This window comes from Typopeltis vanoorti, chromosome 21, assembly GCF_054136105.1.
Source record: "Typopeltis vanoorti isolate ZY-2024b chromosome 21, IOZ_Tvanoo_1.0, whole genome shotgun sequence".
NCBI lineage: Eukaryota > Metazoa > Arthropoda > Arachnida > Uropygi > Thelyphonidae > Typopeltis > Typopeltis vanoorti.
The window spans coordinates 34,641,860-34,664,139 of record NC_143569.1 but is presented as its reverse complement, the minus strand read 5'-3'; the positions used below and the strand labels follow the sequence as shown (position 1 = coordinate 34,664,139).

The 22,280-nt window shown below is 35.7% G+C and overlaps 1 protein-coding gene across 4 annotated transcripts in view; it reads right to left on the bottom strand.

The window, feature by feature from the left end:
• The window catches only part of LOC150094730 (cell adhesion molecule Dscam1-like), a 194,618-nt gene that overhangs the window by 160,974 nt on the left and 11,364 nt on the right, over nt 1-22,280 (bottom strand). For 3 of the 4 annotated variants that reach the window (XM_090411357.1, XM_090411356.1, XM_090411354.1), the window contains exons 2-4: nt 16,121-16,399; nt 11,422-11,541; nt 5,551-5,718 (exon numbers count right to left, since the gene is read on the bottom strand). In XM_090411357.1, coding sequence (XP_090267483.1) covers nt 5,551-5,718; nt 11,422-11,541; nt 16,121-16,399 — 567 coding nt within the window. The remainder of the gene's footprint in view (nt 1-5,550; nt 5,719-11,421; nt 11,542-16,120; nt 16,400-22,280) is intronic. The other variant, XM_090411358.1, reaches the window with a different exon arrangement.

The window sequence follows — 22,280 nt, the reverse complement described above, 5'->3', positions numbered from 1 at the left end:
AACACATCCTCCCTTCAACATAAAAATTAATTGGACAAGGAGGATGCTTATACAGTGGTGTACTTGTATTTTTTATTATGTAGCAATCTATCAAAAGCTTGCCACATGACAAGCAATAACTAAACTGGAACAGATGAATGGATAACAGATAGAGTTGGATAGGTGAAACTATCAGATAGGTGTCAATAGGATGTGTATGGAGAGTGGTATTATCCCAAAATTGGAAGGTAACTGGTGGTGTGTCTGCTTCTGTTTTGGGACCATTACTGTTTATCTTGTATGATAATGATATTAGAACAGGCTTAATCGGATATATGTAGCTGTTTGCCTTATAGGAGAATCTGAACAGACTGTGTGAGTGGGTAAGCGAGTGATGCTACCAGTTCAATGTTGCAAAGTATAAGATTTTCTGAAATTTGAAGGACAGGATGTAGAGTATACAGTTAATGAGGAAATTAATAATAAGTTAATGAAGAAGGTGGACATGAGAGATCTTGGAGTAGTGGACAAAGACTTAAAGTTTAGGGATGACTGCTAAAATTATGAGGAAATGGCAACAGATTATGGCAATGATGAGGAAGATGTACTTAACATATAGAAGCAAAGAGGTTATGGTATCCTTGTATGTAATGTCAATATGTGAATATGTCAATATGTGACCTTGTATGAGGTCACATATTGACTACCATGCAGAGATATAGTATCCTGGTTTTCAAGGAGATGAGAATATCTTAGAACGGGTCCAGAGAAGATTCACGAAGCTATACTAGATTTCTGAAATTGAAGATATAATTAACATAACATTCAAAATAATTAAGACATAATTATGTTGAAGAGGAGTATTTATAAGAGTTTTTTAGAGTAGAGTAAATGGAGATAAGGCTAGAACAAGAGGCCATTCCTGAAAACTGCATAAGGAGGTCATAAGCAAGGGTGGTAGGAGCAGGTTCTTAGCATGGGGTGGATGGGGAATGCGTTCCTGAGGGTGTTGACCTCCCATGATGAGTCATCATGCCATGGAAGTTTGATATATTAATAAATATAATATGGAATTGATGATCAGAAATTAGCTTCTTCAATGAACCTCCTGTTTGACTAAAGAAGGATAAGTTACAAGAACATGGACTTGTCTTTAAGACAGGATAATAGCTGTTGGATTTTAATGATGGCAATAAGCTGAAACCGTCTAAGAATTCTTCCACGTCCTCTGGATGTTAAGTGCCTCAGTCTTCTACACATTATCTATCAACAAAATAAAGAGTAATAAACTCTGTTTACAAGAGCTCTGCTGCAGTATTCTCTAACAGGAAATCTCAACTATAATACAAAACCTGCTGATCTAACTGATGAGTAGATGGCATTTCCTCTCTCCATCCAACGAGTTTGGTTCAAACTCCACAGCAGGAACAGATGTCCATGAATGTTCATTAGGTAATAGCTGAATTTCAAAGATAGGGGAAAAGACCACTACTCTGCTTATCGGAGACACGTTTTTGAATAAGATCGCATTTAAAAAAAAAAAAAAAATTCTGAAATAGCTACACTCAAAAAGTGACTCAAATTTATAGTTTCTCTAAACCTTCACTAAATCAACATGAAATCTGCAGGACGTCCACTATTATGTGAGGTGTCTCTAAATATGCTGCAAAGGTTCTCAGGTTTGTGCTCATTGCCAACTTTAAGCCTATCAAAAAAATCTGCTGGTTATTGCTACTTCTTAAAATTATTATTATTATTATTACTTGACACCTCCAGAGAGTCCAAAGACTCATCAAGGGAGGGCACCTACCCTACAACTCTGTCTCCACCAACGGCATCTACCGCCCACCACTACCATTTCCATAGACAATCACGAACATCCATGCCCATGGCAGAATTCAAACCTGCAGCATTTTGGTTGGAGAGGGGATACACTAACCACACAGCCAACCATGGCGGCTTTATAAAAAACCCTACCTCTGTATGAGACCGGCTAACTCACCTTTCATCGAAAGAGACCAGATAAAGGTTTCTCATGTCACTGACAGAAATCAAACCCAGGTCTTTCAGATTATGTTACGATCAGGTGGTTATCAAATCGCATGCTCACTTATCCTACTTCAATCAAAGAGTTTCTATTTAGCCAAGAAGTGAATATGTGAACTAAAATCTCATAAACCCAGACTAGCTTACTTACTAGATTACCTTACTACCATGGGACTGGTACTAGCCATAGGATTCTTTGGGCTAATATCAAACTGCTTCATTGAAATGTTTTTAAATATGAAAATTTGTTCAAAGAAAGATCCAATGATTGATTCACACTGTCTGAATCTTAATCATGGTGACAGAGTTCTATTTCCAATGTTTGGAAAATTATAATTTCAATCCCCCTCCCCCTGCCACCAAGTTCCTAATAGTATTATAGTTGAACCAAGTACATATGCAGTTGCGTTTAATGATAACCATTATAAATCATTTCGGTCTGAATTTCTCATTCTTCTATTAATTTTGTTCGCTATTTCTTGTGATGCTCAAAATGAAATATCTGTTAACTAATCTTGAAAATTCCAGTATAAAGACCAATAATGAAAACTAATAAAAAGACACTTTATTAATTCTTCGCTACCACAATGTACACATCTTCAGAAGTTTTTTTTTCCAAAACAAAAGTTTAAAAAAAAAAGCAGAATTGTATCACAGAATTATATTGTCTATTTCTATCTTTCTAACATGTGATACAATACTGTTTTTTTTTCAAAAACCTTTTCATAAAAAAAATGCTCCTGAAGAGCATACTTAATGGCACACAAAACTAGCTGAGTAGCAAAGAATTAATGGTCTCTTTTTTTTATTGATTTTCATCGTGTTATTTATACCAGATGTTTCAAGAAACTGTTCCACTCATTTGCTGATTATTATTATTATTATTATGTGACACCTCCAGGGAGTCCAAAGACTCATCGAGTGAGAGTGTGCCAACAGCATCGAACAATTGAACCCCTTTCAACTACTAATCGCGCTCAAACTTGCTTAACTTTTTGGTGAGCCATTAGTAGCAGAGACTCTACCAATCGACGAACCTTTGCTGTGAGAGAAAAATCAAGTTCTTATCCCTTTTTTAACTGAATACAAACTTAACTTCCATAAATGCTGCCATGTTCACTCTCCACCATCCATATAATGAAAAATTTCATCAGACAATATCCTATAACACTCATTCAGAAGTTCATAGACCTCTATTATATCATCCCTCTTTCTCCTGTTTACCAGTGTCTGTAGCCCATATACTCTCAATCTTTCTTCACAATCTACATCACAATACAATCTTTGTAACTCTTCATTGTACTCTTCCCGCCTTTTGTAATACTTCCTTATTACCTCAGAACACAGGAGACAAAATCTGTACACAGTAGTCCATGTGCAGTTATATCAAGACCTTGTGAATAAGAAAAATGACTTGCTTATCCTTACATGACAATGTTTGTTTCTAAATTGCAACTATTCTGCAGGGTGTATCTGCAGAATAATTGTTATGTGATCCTTAAACTTCAAATTCCTATCCACCATAACTCAAAGGTCTCCAGCCTCACCAGTTTCTTGTAGCATGATCCCACTAATATGACATGTTGGTGGAAATCTCATCACACCAAAGTGCATAATTTTATGCTTATTAAAATGACAGTGATTATCGCTCAACATTTCCAGCCTATTAAAATCATTCTTGAAGTTGGATATCAGTAGCATCCCTGATTGACCCTACCTACCTTTGTATCATCAACAAATAATTGAATGCTTCCTGTCAGATATTTTCCAATATCATTAATGTATATAACAAACAACAATGGTCCATGAACTGATCTCTGGGGTATGCTACCAGTCACCTTAAAATTAGCAGATTCAACCCATCCATATACCATTTTTGATATCTGTTCAGCATACTCACTTATTCAAGTCAACACTATATACCGGCCCCATTTCTCTAGTTTATGCAACAGCCTTTCATGTGGTATCCTATCAAATGCCTTAGCAAAATCCAACAGTATCATAGTGTATTCATTCTCTTTATCTAACTCAGCTGTAGTATTATTATTATAATCTATGAGCAAATTTCTAAAAATGACCCCCTTTAGTAAATTCATGATGCTCTTTGCAAAGTGTAGTTTGATGTCAACCCCATTTCTGTATGCAAGTTCTTACAACTTTTCTAAAATCATCACCAAACCCATAGAGTTTCTAATAGGTTGATGGTTAGATGTATCATCTCATTTTTTGCACCATCTTTGTACAACAGAACCATAATACATCTTTTCCATTCCTCTGGGATCCTTCCTGAGCTGATACTCAAGTTATACAAACATGTCAAGGCCATAGCTAATTCCACTGAACATTCCTTTAGCATACATGCTGATATCCCCATCTGTTCCCATTGCCAAATTCTTATTTAGGTTATGCAACAGCTGTTGAACCTCATTCACACGAATCTCTATCTCTTCCTCAAATGCAGTGATAGCACTCTGAGCAAAGTTACACCTGGTTGGCAGATCTTAGTGAAGTGAGCACCCATTATTTGAACAATCTCATTGGCTTCTAACACAAAAATACCATCCATATTCATTCTTTCATTTACTTGCAGCATAATAGTCAAATTCTTTTGGATTGCTAGACTGTACAGCCAGTTTCTTTTGTACTTTGATTTAGCTTTATGTGCTCTCTTAATTTTTCTGGTCTGCACTTTATATATTTCATAACTCCTCTTATTCTCATGATATTCCTTCCATATCATCGTCTTATTATTATGAATCTCTTGTTTAATAATGTTGCACATCCATTTCACTCCCATCCTATTTGTTCTTTGAACTCTAGAGTTGCATTCAGATACTGCCTCATTTAAGCCCCTTGTCAAAGCATCCCATTTAGTAACTGATACCATGGGACCAGAGATTGTATTCTCTTGTGTTTGTTGTAATTTCCTGCTTTGTAGTTCAGCATGTAACCTGTCCTAATTTAAACAACCATATAGTTTGCTAAATAACACAGCAAAATCTTAGAGGTTCATTATATGTGTCCATCAGTTAAATTAAATATTTTACTTTTCACTATTGTGGTGATGCATTCTTTCTTCAGTTCCCAATGTATCTTCTTGAACTTCTTTCTATCTACTATCACCATAAAATCTCATATCTCTTTCTTTATCTCCTGGAGTACCACTTCATTGCTAAAATACACAGGTTTTTTCATTTCATAATTCCAAATTCAAAACAATACACTGAACCAATCTTTCCACTCCCACCACTCACATTGCCAGTCTCTTTAAACCATTAGAAAGGACAATAGCATTTTTAATAAGTCACTCCAACTTTGTATTGCCTGGAAATAATGATCTTGTGAATCAATTACTGAATCCATTTAATATTATTTAAATATTAATACCTAGTTGATACCTGCTTTTACTTTCAAAGCATAAATTTTTGTATTTATGCTTTGAAAAAATTTTTAAAGGTAATACAACAATTTGTATTACCTTTAAAATGAACTATAAAATATTAAACTAAACACTTTATAACATACTGCAGACTTTCAGAAAAATGTCCTTTATCAGTCTTGGGATAATTCCATTCTTTGCTTCACACCTGTAGACACCTGTATGGGATTTCTCAATTGGAAAAAGTATTAGCTCATCACTAAATGTAACCAAATGTTTGTCTTCTTCAGCAGAATTCTCTTGCTTTCCAGATTCTGAAATCATATTTAACCACAACTATAAGTACAATATTATAAACTACATTTTTATAACATAAATGTCATTCTTGTTTTCATCTGGGTTATTCTAATGTAAACAAACAAAAGTGCATTAAATATCTTCATAACTAAGCTACTCATATATAAACAGCAGCAGACTTTAAACCAAGTTGCTCTTTGCATCTCATGTTGCATAGCACATTCCATATACTTTAGGGAAGAGTCACTTCCCAGACTAATTTATACCTTAATGGAATCAGTTGTAAGGGCAGTACAAAATTTTACCTTTAGCTGGAAACACCAAAGTTCAAATAATGTTTAGAATGTCAGAAACATAAAACATATCTAGTTACATGGGATTTTCAACAGAAGCCAAGTTAGCTGGTCTCATATGGAGGCAACAGGATTTTTCCTCCCAGAAAGTCAAGTTTCTCATTCTGCAAAAACAACAAATGAACCCAAGTTTCACAATTTGGAAAGAGCCAAAGGGGTTAAGGCCATGATGACAGTATTTATGTCTACGAATTGTGTGTTTTTCAGTCATTCTGCCTATTTCAACAAGGATGAAAACACCAAGTTTCTGGAAAGGAAACCCTACCAACTATATATGTGAAAGCTAACTTACCTTCAGCTGATCCTCATAACTAACATTGTACAGTCCCGACACCATCTTTGTTATCTGCCTTTGTACCCTTTCCACAGTTAATTTATCCCCTTCAAATCCTGGGGACCAGATCTGAGAACAATTGTCTAAGCGTGCTCTGATCAGAGTCTTATACAATGGAATGATATCAAAGCCTTATAAAGAGGCAAAATGACTCCCTTATCTTTACATGTAAAGGTTCGCTTCAACATCACAATTATCCTGTGAGTTGTATTTGCAACCTTTGCTATGTAATTTAAATTCCTATCCACTAATAAGCCAAGATCCCTTGCCTTTTCAGTTTCTTATAGCATAACCCCACTAATATAATATAATATGTTGTTGAAACTGTAATCACACCAAAGTGCATAACTTTACACTTACTAACATTAAACTGACAGCCATTTTTATTTGCCCAAATTTCCAGTCTATTCAAATCATTTTGTAATTGCTGAATATCAGTAGCATCCCTGATTGCCCTGCCTATCTTCCTGTCATTGGCAAATAATTGCGCATCTGATTTTAGATCCTGCCTGATGCCATTAATCTATAGATTGAACAATAATGGCCCAAGGAATGAACCCTGAGGTACACCACTAGTCACCTTAAATCTGGCAGATTCACACCCACTGTAAACCACTTTTTGATATCTGTCTGTCAACCATCCCCTAATCCAAGTCAAGAGTTTATATTCCAATCCCATATTCTCCAGTTTATGCAACAGCCTTTTGTGTGGTATCCTATCAAATGTCTTAGAAAAATTCAACATTATCATAGTGTATCCATTCCCTTTATCCAACTCAGCCATAACATTGTTATAAAATATGAGCAAATTGCTAAAACATGACCTTCCTTTAGTAAACCCATGCTGTTCCTTGCAGAGTATAGCATGTTTTTCTACCCATTTCTGTATGCGAGTTCTTACCAACTTCTCTAAAATCTTCACTACCACACCGGAGATACTGATAGGTCGGTAGATAGACCTATGGTATCATTCCTGAGATGAGACTCAAGTTATACAAACATGTGAAAGGTGTAGCCAATTCAGCTGAACATTCTTTAGCAAATGGGTTGAAATTCCACCCATCCCTATAGACAAATTCTTATCAGGTTATGCAACAGCTATTCAACCTCATTTTCATGAACCTCTAACTCTTCATCCAACATAGCAGTAGCACTGTGCACCATGTTACATACACCTGGTTGATATATCTTAGCAAAGGGAGCACTCATTAACTAAACAATCTCATTAGCTTCTGACACTCGAGTACCATCTGCATTCAATCAAGTTATTCTTTCACATTCATTCTTTCTTTTGCTTGCGGCATAACAATGAAATTCTTTTGGATTGCCTTTGGCTTGCATGGCCAATTTCTTTTCATACTCCAATTTAGCTTTCTGCACAATACTTGTTAGTTTTTTGGACTGAACTTTATATATTTCATAACTCCTCTCACTCTTATTCTCACGATATTCTTTCCACATCATCATCTTGTGGATCTCTTGCTTAATAAGGTTGCACATCCATTTCACTTGCAACCTATTTATTCTTTGAACATTAGGGATACATTCAGATACCGCATAATTTAAACACTTTTTCAAAGATTCCCATGCACTGCTGACATTTTTCTCATTCAGTAACCGATACCATGGGAATAACTGATACCAATTTTTAATCTATATCTTTATCCTTTAAATATGTTATTATGCAGTCTAAATAATTAAACTGCATCATCTGTTCTATTACTTTATTTTCTATAACTATTTTTGATCTAACATGATCTCAACCTTATTTTTTCATATACAGGTAGCAAAATGATGTAACCACCATATTATTACATTACTCCAAATCAGAGATGGTTGTAGCAATTTTGCTGCAGCTACATTTTCAATCCAACTTGGCAACTGAAACGATGACTAGTTTGTATAACTTATTTGAAATAAATTAATCTGATACTACAATATTATTACTATTATTATTATCAAAACACCTCCATAAATTTTAGAAACTTACTGTGGGAGTTCTTCTTTAGATACCATTAGAAACTTAATCACATTCACTATCTATTCTACACATTCATTATCCCTCTTCGCAATACTCCTACTATTCTTGTTGTGAAAATCCTACTTCAATAATCTGATAGAAATTTAAAAACATAATTAAGAATAAATACAGATATATCTTTATTTGGGGAAGAGAGAGTTGTACCAAACATGTATCATGCTTAACAAATTATCTCTGCTTTAATGACGTCTGTGTAGCACTTTTCTTTTCTTCCATTTGATCCTGTGTGAAGGGGTATCCAAGGCATGGTCTGCTAGACCTAACTTGCCCTAACAATAGTGCTTGATGTACATTTTATGTTCACCAAAGCAGATGTCAACAATTCTTCCTGTCTATCTATAGTGAGTCAGGTCACTTCATAAACTCCTAGATGTGATAAAGAAGAGAGTTTGTCCTTAGGTGAACAGATGAGAGTTGCCAAATTGACATAAGATTTAAGTATGGTGCATAGCTGATATTTATTAAGCAGACATATTTATATAGCTGATATTTATTTAGCAGACATTTAGCAGAGACATTTAAGTGTCTCTGCATTTAAATAGTCAACACCCAAAAACCACCTCACAATGGAACAGGAAACTAATGAATGTCTGCCCAGAAATCCTTCCCCCCCCCCTCATTGCCTACTACAACAAGACTACAGAAAAACTGTTACTATCCCATACATTCAAGGCACATCTAAAAAGATATCTAGAGTGCTTAATAAATATCAGCTAAGCACCATATTTAAACCTTATGTCAATTTGGCAACTCTCATCCATTCACCTAAGAACAAACTCTCTTCTTTATCACATCCAGGATTTTATGAAGTGCCCTGTTCTTGTGACCTGACTCACCAGTGCCGTAATGAGGGCGTGGCGAAAGAGGCGCCCGCCACGGGCGCAACTAGGTTTGGAGTGCAAAACATAAAAAATCTAAAAAATAAAAATAAATAAATAGATATAAAAGTCCGCTGTTTTATATTGTATTTTTAAATTTCGGCAATACGGCATTTTAGACACACAAATTCTGCAACACACTGCAACTCATTTTGATGGGATTAATAGTAAGTATTGCAGATTGAATTTAGTAAAATTTAACTTTTACATTTAAATTTTTCAAAATTTTTGTAATTTTGGGGTTAGGGCAGGTGCAAGTTAGACACTTGCCACTGGCGCTTCATACCCTCGTTACTGTACTGTGACTCACTACGGACAGACAGGAAGAACTGCTGACATGCCTTGGTGAACATACATCCAGCACTATCATTATGGCAAGTTAGGGCTAGCAGACCATGCCTTGGATACCCCTTCACATAGGATCAAATGGAAGGAAACAAAAGGTGCTACACAGAAGTCATTTATAAGTCAGAGAGATTGTTTTTAGAATCAACAGAAGCTTTAAAACATGCTCCAAACTTCAACAAGTATGGCTGTATAAATTTATCAAAAATCTGGGAGACAGTCATTTTAAGATCTAATTAATACTTGTTTTTTCTCTTTTTTCAACAGAGTTAGGACTTTAGTTCCTTGTGTTTTCTGTTACAATGTTTTAAATAAGTCCCACTGTTATATGAAATTGTTATTGTTTCATGTACTGTGACAAACTGTTTTCATGCTTGAAGATGCTGGATATAATATAATACTAGTGAAATATTAGCAAATAAGTTAATGAATATTAATTTTTTTTCTTATCATTCTGTGTTGTCATTAGCTAAGCGCATACTGCCAACACATAAGCATTTCCACATGTAAAGGAACAATAAATGAAATATCTGTTTCGTTATAATCACAATTTTAATTAATTAGTAGCTTATTAAAATATGATTTTTATTCAAGATTTTAATGCTAACCTTGTTAAGCATGACTGCAGAAGAACATATGTTAGAAGAATATATGTTACATTTCAATGACCTTCTCTCTATTTCATTTTGTGTTTAACATACCTGGCATCTTCATCCTATTTTTAACTTCTCAAAAGTAAAACACCCCAATATTTTCAATTCATGTTAATTTTTTTTTATGGCTACTGATTCACAAGAACAAAAAAGATTAAGCTATATTTGACTTGATTGCAAGCCATCATCCCTGAAGCAAAACCCTTTTAACAAAACACAAGGCACTACAATTGAGTGATTGTAAAAACAATTCAAAATTGATTGTGAACCTGCTGTTAATGTTATTTGGAAATATTTTCAAAACTGTTAAGTAAACTAATTGATTTTTCTCCTGATCATGCAGGTATGCTTGGTTGAAATATAAATGACATGGTTCTTTTTCTTTCTTCTTTATAATCCAAAAATATGATTTAATGATGGCCTGCTTCTTTCTCAACAAGCATCTATTGAAAGTTTGTAAAAGAAACTATTTTCCAGAGCTCATTCCTTGTTCAATATTATTATTATTATTTCTCAGGCATCACCATGGAATCAATGACTCACTGTGGGAGGTTCTCTATAACCACACATCACATACTTGAATGGTCAATGAACTCATTCACTAATGGAGAATTTACAACCACCTCTGGCAACCCATTCACCACCTCCAAACAAAAAATTTAGTCCTAATCCTTGATAACTACACTCTTACACAATTTCCATGGGTATTTCCTTGTTCTCTCCTTTCCTAACATGTAGAAGTATATTGTGTCAATCCTATAAGGCTCTTTAATAACTTATACAATTTTTATCATGACTACTCTTTTTTCCCTATTGGCTAATCTTTGAAGTCCACAATCAATCTTCCTCATAGAGAGCATTCTATATCATGGCTACTATGGAAAAAATTCTTAATAGTTTTTTAAAAATTGTTTTGAAGACCTTATTTACAGGAATTCACAGCATAGCTGTATGATAACCATTAAGATGTAAGCCAAACTTGATTTTACTAAATCAAACATATGTATTAAAAGTAAGCTGTACTACAGAATGATGGTTGTTTATAATATCATGTACATATTACTAAAAAGTGCTCAGAAGAATTAATATACACTAATAAATTTATGCAGTACCTACCAGAAATTTTTTTCCATATTATTAAAGGCTTTGGAAATCCTGTTGCAATGCATTTGAGAGACAGCTTAGATCCAACACATGCCTCTGTACTTACAGGTTCCTTGATCCACATTGGAGGAACTAAAAAAGCACAATTTAGAGTTGGTATTACAAATTAAATAAAACAAAAAAATTCTATAAACGCACATGGTATGCAGAATGAGATGCAACATAAATATGCTCTTTATAAAGTTATGATACAGCTATATCTGGGCTACTGTTCAAAGAATTGGTAATTTCTTGGGAATTTAGAGGTGCTACAGAGGATCTGGTACTGATTAAAATGGTAAAAAAGTTAGTTTAATCCTTTACCCAAGTGTAGGCAAACAAAGTTTGTGGCTGAAATAGTTCAGGACTGAGGCAACTCATAGTAAAGGTACCAAGCTCTCACTACTCCTTGTCTCAGTATCTCCTATAATGCAAAACACATCTCCTTGCGGACATGTACCCAGACCGGTTTCGACCTTTACTGAGGTCTCGTCAGTGGGAGGCAGACTCAGAAGTGGTGATACTAAGGCAGAAGCAATGGAGAGGTCATATTTACTTATACGAGTTGCCAAAAGGTGTACCACCTTATTATTAATTTACTCTGGATTTAGAGAAAGATGTTCGAAGCTTATTTTCAAATTTGGTTAGACTATAATAAATTTAGTTTAATCCTTTACCCGAGTGTAGGCAAACGAAGTTTGCACCTGAAGTAGTTCAGGTTTGTGAGTTACATAATTAGTTGACAGAAGAAAATGAGGATATGATGAAAACATACACATCAGTAAAGGGGTTTTAAAGAGTACATGCTCAAGAAATGTTTCAGTACATGAAAGGACAGGAGAGAACAATTAGTCACCCAAGTTGCATAATGCATGGTTAACTGGGGCATTGTCATGGTTACAGATTATTAGAAACAGAGAGGTACAGGAATTAATAACAATAATTTATTAATGTGCTAATTTTGGCCTGAATCAAACAGGTCATCATTAATGCACAAGTAAATTCACAAAGTGGAATGCTCCACCTTGTGAATATTCTTGTGCAATGATAATGGCCTGTTTGATTCAGGCTGAAATTATTGCATTCATTATTGATTCTTATGATATGAATAATAACCACCTCACCAGCCATTATGGATCAAATACGCATCATTATACGCTTCGTATCCATCATATATATTTCAATGTAATATCAATGATATTATTATTTTAATATGCACTTCGCATCCATTATAAACTTGACGTCTATAGACGTCTTGGCCGGTAGTGTGGTTAATGATATGAATGAAGATGGATAAAAACTAAACTACCAAATAGTAGCCAAGATCCTACTAAATAATGCCAGAGAGAGATGGTGGAATCAACCAAAAGCAGGATGAAAGAAAATTGCCTGAAGAAACCCTAAACCTCCTTAGAAAGAGAAGAGAAATGAAAAGAGATCTAGAAAAGAGAAGTAGAACAGAATTTTCAGAGCTATATAAAACAATAAGGAAAAGGATGACAAGAAATTAGAAATTTCAGAACAAGGAGGAGAATTATTATTATGATGATGATTATTATGTGACACCTCCAGGGAGTCCAAGGCCTCATCGAGAGAGGACACCTACTCTACATCTCTCGATCTCCACCAACTACAACTAACCGCAACTAACCAATGCCATCTACCGCCCACCGCCACCACCACTAATATTTCCACAGACAACCACAAACATTCATGCTCATGGCGGGATTTGAACCTGCAGCCTTTTGGCTGCAGAGAGGATACGCTAACCGCTCAGCCAACCAGGCTGGCAAACACCTGTGTCTCCACCACTTCCTGTATAATGCTATGCATTAAGGGAAGGGTCACTACCCAGACCGGTTTCGCCCTTTATTGAGGTCTCCATTGCTTCTGCTTTACACCACTTCTGGGTCTGCCTCCCACTGACGAGACCTCAATAAAGGTCGAAACTGGTCTGCAAGGAGATGTGCTTTGCATTATGGGAGATACTGAAACAAGGAGTTATGAGAGCTTGGTCCACCTTTACTACGAGTTGCCTCAGTCCTGAAGATACTTCAGGTGCAAACTTTGTTTACACTTGGATAAAGGATTAAACTAAATTTATTATAGTCCAAGCGTGGCCTCACCAGTACCTTATACAGTAGCCACTTCCTTATCCCTGCATGATATGAACATGGATTTGAACCTAAATTTATTATAGTCCAAGTGTGGCCTCACCAGTACCTTATACAGTAGCCACTTCCTTATCCCTGCATGATATGAACATGGATTTGAACCTAAATTTATTATAGTCCAAGTGTGGCCTCACCAGTACCTTATACAGTAGCCACTTCCTTATCCCTGCATGATATGAACATGGATTTGAACCTGCAGCCGTTTGGCTGCAGAGAGGATACGCTAACCGCTCAGCCAACCAGGCTGGCAAACACCTGTGTCTCCACCACTTCCTGTATAATGCTATGCATTAAGGGAAGGGTCACTACCCAGACCGGTTTCGCCCTTTATTGAGGTCTCCATTGCTTCTGCTTTACACCACTTCTGGGTCTGCCTCCCACTGACGAGACCTCAATAAAGGTCGAAACTGGTCTGCAAGGAGATGTGCTTTGCATTATGGGAGGTACTGAAACAAGGAGTTATGAGAGCTTGGTCCACCTTTACTACGAGTTGCCTCAGTCCTGAAGATACTTCAGATGCAAACTTTGCTTACACTTGGATAAAGGATTAAACTAAATTTATTATAGTCCAAGTGTGGCCTCACCAGTACCTTATACAGTAGCCACTTCCTTATCCCTGCATGTTAGAGTACTTCTTATCATAGCAGCACTATGATGTGCAGCCTTTGCAACACTAGCAACATGCCCTCTAAACTTCAGTCTAGTGTCAACCATCACTCCCAAATCTCTAATCGCATCCACTTCCTGCAGTATAGTACCACTGATATAGTACACAGCCTTATATTTCTGCACTCCAAAATGCAACACCTTGCACTTATTGATATTAAAACTACAACCCCACTCTTTTGTCAAAGTAAAAAGTCTATTCAAATCTTCCTGAAGGGAATAACATCAGCAGTGCCACTTATAATTCTTCCCAACTTATATCAGCAAACAACAAGATCCCCAGTCAGTCCACATGATATATCATTTACAAACAAGTTAAACAGCAGGGGCCCCAAGAACAGAACCCGGGGGCAAGTCACTTGTTACCCTCCTTTTTTGGGACCTGCTCCATCATACACAACCTGCTGGGGGTTGTTCAGAGAGCCGATCTCTGATCCATCTAACCAATATACTATCTATTCCCATCTTCTGCAGCTTGTACATCAACTTATCATGTGGTAAATCTATCAAATGCTTTTGCAAAATCTAAGAATATCAATGTACATGATTCTCCCTTATCTAACATACTTGTCACCTTATCATAAAATGCAAGTAAATTACTAAAACAGGACCTACCCATTATAAATCCATGCTGACCATCATAAAGAATGCTATGTCCATCAACCCAATCCTGTATTCTATTCCTTACATCTCTCCAACACCTTGACCACAACCGCAGTTATACAGACTGGCTTACAGTTGGAGACTTCTGTTTTAGAACCATGCTTGTGGAGTGGTACTATTTTGCCTTCTTTCCGCTCCTTAGGAACCCTTCCCACTGCAAGACTTTCATTAAATAACCAGGTCAAGGGCATAGCCAACTGTGGTGTACTTTCTTTAAGAACACTTGGTGATATGTCATCTATTCCCACAGCCTTATTCACATCTAACCCAACCAACATCTGATACACCTCTGTTTCTTCCACTTCCAATTCTTCTAATACTTGCATCTCTTCTAATATTGCATGGCATTATTTATGCCAGTATGATATATGCTGAGAAAGTGCTCATTCAATAATTCCACTATATCCTTTTCAGCTGTTAGTCTGCTGCCTTGACTATCCACCAATGTTAATCTGCTATAATTTTCTAGTGTGACAATTTCAATAATTGGTAAAATATCCCGCCAAAGTGTCTTTCCTATGCCTCTGAGGTTTTTTTTCCCATCAGTTATTTTTGTATTTTTTGTATTTTAATTATTTTTACATGATCTTGAAACCCAGCTCTAGAGACCAAACATGGGATTTTTTCATGTTGCCTATCTGCAGTGCAGTAATCTTGCACTAGGCTAACAAATTAATTAACCATCTAAAGACACACAAATATCCATACCCCTGGCAAGATTCAAACCAGCAACACTATAGTAATGACTAATTTGTTGATCAACTATTCTGCTACTCTGTACAGTTTATAGTGGTTGGGGAGAGTTCACTTTATATCATTTCAGAAGTTGCAGTCTTTGTATATTCCCACTTTTTCATTTGAAGGCAAGTTTTGTTCTCCTGGACATTTTGGTTTTTCATCTTGCAAAACAGGCAAACCATCTAGAAGAACATATGTAATATACAGATATGGGATAATATGGGAATAAGGATTAACTACCATATTCTGTCGGATTTGGTTCCTGCATGGTATAGCGTAGGTTGCTTGAAATCTGATTTCCCATGTTAAACAAATTCCCTTAAAGTGTAATAAAAATAATATTAAACGTATTATAAATACTGCAAAAATAACAGATTGATGTCTTATTAAGCTAATGAAACAGTTAGTTATGTAATTTTTGAAAATATTACCTTCTAAAAGCAACTGTCCTGAAGAGCTGACATAGCCATCATCATTGCTTGCAACACATGTATAATTGCCAATACTGAGAGCATTAACACTTTTTATAAAATATGCTGAGATAGTACTGTCTGCTATTTCTGATACTCTGCTTCCAAAAATTTCTTTTCCATTTAAAAACCATCTAAACTTGATAGCTGAAGTACTCTGTTTAACTAGGCAGTAAATATTGGCTGGATGTCCATATTGGATATCATGTGGAATCCAAATTGGGTTTAATACAGGGACACCTAATAATAAATTATAGAGATTAAATAATATAAATCAATAAATGTTGTTAAGTAACAACATTTTACATGTTACTTAAAATCAACATGTAAGATTAACATACCTTCAAATTTATGTCAAAAGAATAAATAAATGCTAATTAAAATTCATATTTTCATTTTCTAAAAATTATGCAAGAAAAAAAGTTACACGAAACAGCATTTTATGTAGAAAAAAAAAAAAAAAAAGAGCAGACTCACTATGTACTTTTCATAAACAGCGAGATGGTAACATATTCGGCATTTTATTCAATTTCTAATTATTATTTTAGGTTTTCTAAGGAAGAAACACAAGAGCAGGATTGCTAGTTAATATAACATTAAAATTAAACTCTTTGGTGTTTCACTTTCTATTAACAGCTTTGTCAGGAATATTAACACATCAGAGCAAAAAATATCTGAGAAAAAATATCTAAAAAGGACTGAGATATTTTGAACCTCAACATATCAATGTTATGATTTTATAACTAAAAGTGGAGTAACAACCGGATTCATTTCATATAATAAACGAAACCTGTCATTGTTATTGTGCAAAGTTTGTAGTTATATGATGTAATGGAGATCTGATAATTTGTAAAGGAGACATTCAAATTTCAGGTAATATCAGGTCCTGATTTCTGTTCAAGGTGTATGTAATTGTAGTATTTCAAAAGGATTTTTTAAACGTCCGTATCAAGAGAATGTCTTCCTATTAAGCAGTGAGGCAGATAAATAATTTATTTCATGATGTTCTGAGAAAATATGTTAAGTGGGAAACTTTCAGATTCTTTCACATTCAATGTTGCTGAGATCTCAAAAGAAATTATCTTATTGTATTAGAAATCGAGGGCCGAACTGATTCCCTCACTCTCCCTCCTAAAGTTAGATAGGGCTAAATGGATATCGCCTACTTCTTATAGAGGAATATGAGGAGTGAGCTGATTTTTTTCTTATGATGATGATAATAAGTAATAAGAATTAATAATAATTAATTCTATGAATTAATAAATGTTAATAATCGATAATATTAATTAATAAACACAATTAATTAATTAATAATATTTATTAATTAATACTCACAAATAAATACTAATAATTAATAACAATAAATAATAATGCTAATAGTATTAATTAATAAATACCAACAATTAATATAGAGCTTGTGTATCTTAGTGAAAGTGGTGTTTGCACACCTCACCGCTTAGTCAGTATAGACGAAGCCCTTTGGTCAGAAAGACCTGGGTACCGTTACGTGAGGAACGTTTATCGGTCTCTTTCGACGAAAGGCAAGTTAACCGGTCTCATACGTGGTAGGGTTTTTTTTTTTCACCCGGTAACTCGGGTTTTTCGTCTCCCAGAACAGGCAAATCGGCCAGTGAACACACATGGATTACAGTCAGGAATACTTAAGACGGTCCCTTCCTGCCATAGGCCTTATTCGTCAGCTATGCCGGTCCAGGCATTACAGAAGATGACAAATTTGTTTGATATTCTGAGAAAATGGTTCAAGTGATGATCCTTTGTCATTCCCATTATATTCAGTGTTGCTCAGGTGTTTATTTTTTCCAGGAATTCAAAAGTTCTTCCAGTACACCAGACGTATGTTTTGTCAATACATGAAATCTTGTATGCTGAGGTATTTTTCAAAACGTTTTTCTTTTTTTTTTTGAATTTAGAAAATTCCTTGAGTTATGAACCAAAACCTGTCAATATTAAAACTGCTTTCAGTTTTAACGTTGGACTACTGGAGCTTTTTGTAAGTCTTTTTTTCGAACAGTTCCCGAGTTAGTCGATCTCTGGCATGGGGAAGCAAGTTTTTTTATTCCGGAAACTCGAGTTTTTTCCTCCCGTAAACTCAAGAAAATCGACCGTAGAACCCACACTGTTTCAAACAGTAAAACATAGTGTTAGGATTAGGGACCAGGAGATGTCGGCACTGTCAACCACATCTCTTCACAGGTGGCATGTATAATTAGTGTTGGTCTTGGGCTAACTATATCTGATTGGCAACTTGTGGAGTATGAATTCTCTCCCTCCCCTCAGAATCCAAACAGTTAGATAGGGCTAAGATGGCCTACTCCCTTTAGGGGAATAAAGGCATTAGCTGATTTTTTTTCACTGATGATGATCATCATCATAATAGTTATTATATGATCATAATAACAGTTATTATCAATTATTTATTTTTAATTAATTTATTATTAATTATTACTAATTATTATTAATAATAATAATTAATATTATTTATTATTAATTAATCAAAATCAGCTGACGCCTTTTATTGTCATATAGGAAGTAGGTGAGGCTGTTTTAGCCCTATCTAACTTTTGGAGACTGAGTGGGAAGTTCAATCTCTACCAGTAGCCAATCAGAGATAGCTGACCCAAGACTATCACTAATTTTACATGCGTCGGTTGAGAGAGGCTACTGACCAGTGCCGCCATTTCTTGGTCCCTAATCCTAACACTATGAATACTGTCTGAAAACAGTGTGTGTTCTATGGCCGATTTTCTTGAATTCACGGGACCGAAAATCAGAGTTTCCGGGAGAAAAAACCGTTTGCCCATGCCAGAGATCGGTCGGGGGGAAAAAAAGGCTTCGTAAAAGTTCCTCTAGTCGGTGACTACAATCAAACCTCCTGGCAATTTAGTGCTGTGGAAGGCACATGCCATCTCTATTGAGCCACACAGGCTTATATTACTTATCATCATTTTTTATTTATTAATATTAATTATTAGAAGACCTGTGTAACTGTGGAAGTGGCATCATTGGAAGTGGTGCTTGCATCCTCTGTGCTAGGCCACACTAAGAGAGAATTATAAGTTCAAGTCTAGTCGTCGACTGGAGGAACTTTTTCTAAATCTTTCTTCAACCGATTTTCCGAGTTAGTCTATCTCTGGCATGGGCAAGCGGATTTTATCTCCTGGAAACTCGGGTTTTTCATCTCGTCAACTCAAGAAAATCGACCATAGAGCCCGCATTATTTCAGACAGTCACAAATCATGTTAGGATAAGATACGAAGAGATGGCAGCACTTGTTTGCCCATCTCTTCATTGGTTCCCACTCATAATTAGTGATGGTCATGAGCCAGCTATCACTAACTGGCTACTGGTGGAGATTGACTGCCCACTCAGTCTCCAAAACCTAGATAGGGTTTAAAGGATTCTCCCTATATGGGAATAAAAAGGCATTAGCTTATTATTATTATTATTAATTATTATCAAATAAATCAGCCGATGCCTGTTATTTTCATATAGGTAGTAGGCTGGCCATTTTAGTCCTAACTTTTTGGAGACTCAGTGTGTACTTCAATCTCCATTGGTAGACATTCAGAGATAGCTGGCACAAAGCTATCACTAATTAAGCAGCAGTCAGTAAACCCTACTCCAAAGCCTGACATGATAATTTTTCAAGAAAATTCAAGCTTTTAATAAGCTCATCTTCACGCTCTTCCATGTACTGTAGAGCAACTAGTTGGTTCCTAAGGTCTATCGTTTCACATCAATACTGATCTTAACATTTGCAAATAACTTCTCATCCTAGTATCTGGTATGATTGCCCTTCTTTCAAACTGGGGTTGGAAATAATTGATTCAGTGACATCCTATAATACTATTACCAAATTTAAAACTTTAGATTAGCATGTGCTCTCTCTACTGAATATTGTGTGAGATAACTGTATCTCAGGGAGTCCAGAAAGTAAATAGAATAATAAATAATGAGCTAACGCCTTTTATTCCCTTATAGTGAGTAACGAGGCCTTTAAACCTGTGTAGCTTTTAGAGACTGAATGGGCAGTTCAATCTCAAATGGTAGCCAATCAGAGATTGCTGGCTCATATCTATCACTGATTATAGGCAGCCACCGATGAAAAGACTGGCAAACAACTGCTGCCACATCTTGGTGCCTAACAGGATATGTTACTGTCTGAAATAATGTACGTTCTACGGCCGATTTTCTTCAGTAGGCGAATAAAAAAAAAAACGAATTTCCTGGAGAAAAAACCCGCTTGCCCGTGCCAGAGATCGAAAAGTTATAGAAAAAGTTATGCAATCAGTAACAAGAATCGAACAATAAGTCTATCTTCGTGCGGTCTAAAGCAGAGGATGCAAGCATCACTTCCACTGAGTTACACAGGCCTCTGAAGCCCAGAAAATTAATTTTATATTACTAGCGTCTACTTTGTCTTTCTAATCTGTATTGCCATAGTAGAAATCTCATATGATAGTCATTATATGAATTTCATGCTGTGTAAGTTAAAAGTTTACTCTCAATGAATTTTATATTCATCAATGATTATGTATTATCCATATTAAAAATCCAAAAAATGACCATCAATATAATATCATTGATAATTGTTTGCGATGGCCAGCAATAAAGACTTTTGTAAGAAAGGATATATGTGGAACTAATGATTATGGAAAACTCAGCAGACGGCTTACCGCTATATCATGGAATGAGGAATTGGCTGAAGACATCAGTGCTGCTTGGGGCCTGATCAAGGGCAGTTTGGCCATGGCATTGATTGCATATTTTAACAATGTTAGGAAGTCATAAAAGGTAGGTGTGTAATGAATGAATTAAGAGGTGATGCATGAAGTCTGGAAATAGCCATTATGGAAGCAATATAAGATGAGCAGACAGTTGCATGAGGAGCACAATAGTAAGTAAGAAAGGTGATTCGCTTGAAAAGGTTAAAAAAAATTCAGTGTCATAGTCGTTAGCATAATAACCATAGAAGAGGAGATAGCAGACATGTTGAATGAGTAACTCTTAAAAGGTATTTCATCTCATTGAAGGTAATGTTAAGTAGAATTTGGGAGCAATGGAAAGGAAGGAGTCACTGATGGTATATGAGGAAGTGAGTAAAACTGATATCAGTAAGGATGTGGGATATTACCACGTGTCTTGAGGAAATATCCCAGGGAGTTAACAACAGTATTAACATATTGAGTCATAGAATGACCTAATTTTCGAGGGAGAGGAAAAAAGAACAAAATTGCTCCACTTCATAAAGGGGACAAAAAGACTAAGCCTTTGAATTATAGGCCAATCTAGTTATCTGGAGTTGCAGACAAGGTTTAAATGAAGCTATAGCAGACTACGATTCAAAATTGAGTTTAGAATAACAGCGTCTCTTTGATCGATATCATGATTTTGCTGAAACGAAGGTCGTGCTTTGCAATGGGCTTACTTATTATAGCATGGTTAGGTTACATATATTGAAATTATATTCGAAATACCCATATTTGCGTCCTTTCTGGTATTTCACACTTTCAGAAAATCCACACTTGATACTTTTGTTTACAGCTTACGGATACAACTTTCAGGGATGGCCATTTATTACCTCCTCTCTATCTATCTCTCACTCACCAATCTAAGGATAATCTCTTGAACATTAAACCCATAAAAACCTATCAATAAATTATGTTTCTACCGATGGTATTTTCTGAATCTGCCGACTCAACATGTTGAAGGAACCGAGTTTACCTTGCTTACTCTTTGTGCCCTTTCCAAATTCACTTCATTGTCTCAAAAACCAGGTGAAAAAATTAGTACACAGTAGTCCAAATGCGGGTAATCCAGGTCTTGTACAATATGGAAAAAATCAGCTGCCTTTTATTCATTTATAGGAAGTAGGTAAGGCCTTTTTACCTCATCTACCTTTCGGAGATTCAGTGGGCAGTTCAATCGCCATGAGTAGCCAATCAGAGATAGCTGGCCCATATTCCACTGAATGCCTGTGTGGCTCAATGGAAGTGGCGCTGGCTGTCTGAAGACAGACATGACTTCAAGTATAGTTGCCGACTGCGGCAACTTTTTCTAAGCCTTTCTTCGACCAGTCGCGAGTTAGTCTATCTCTGAC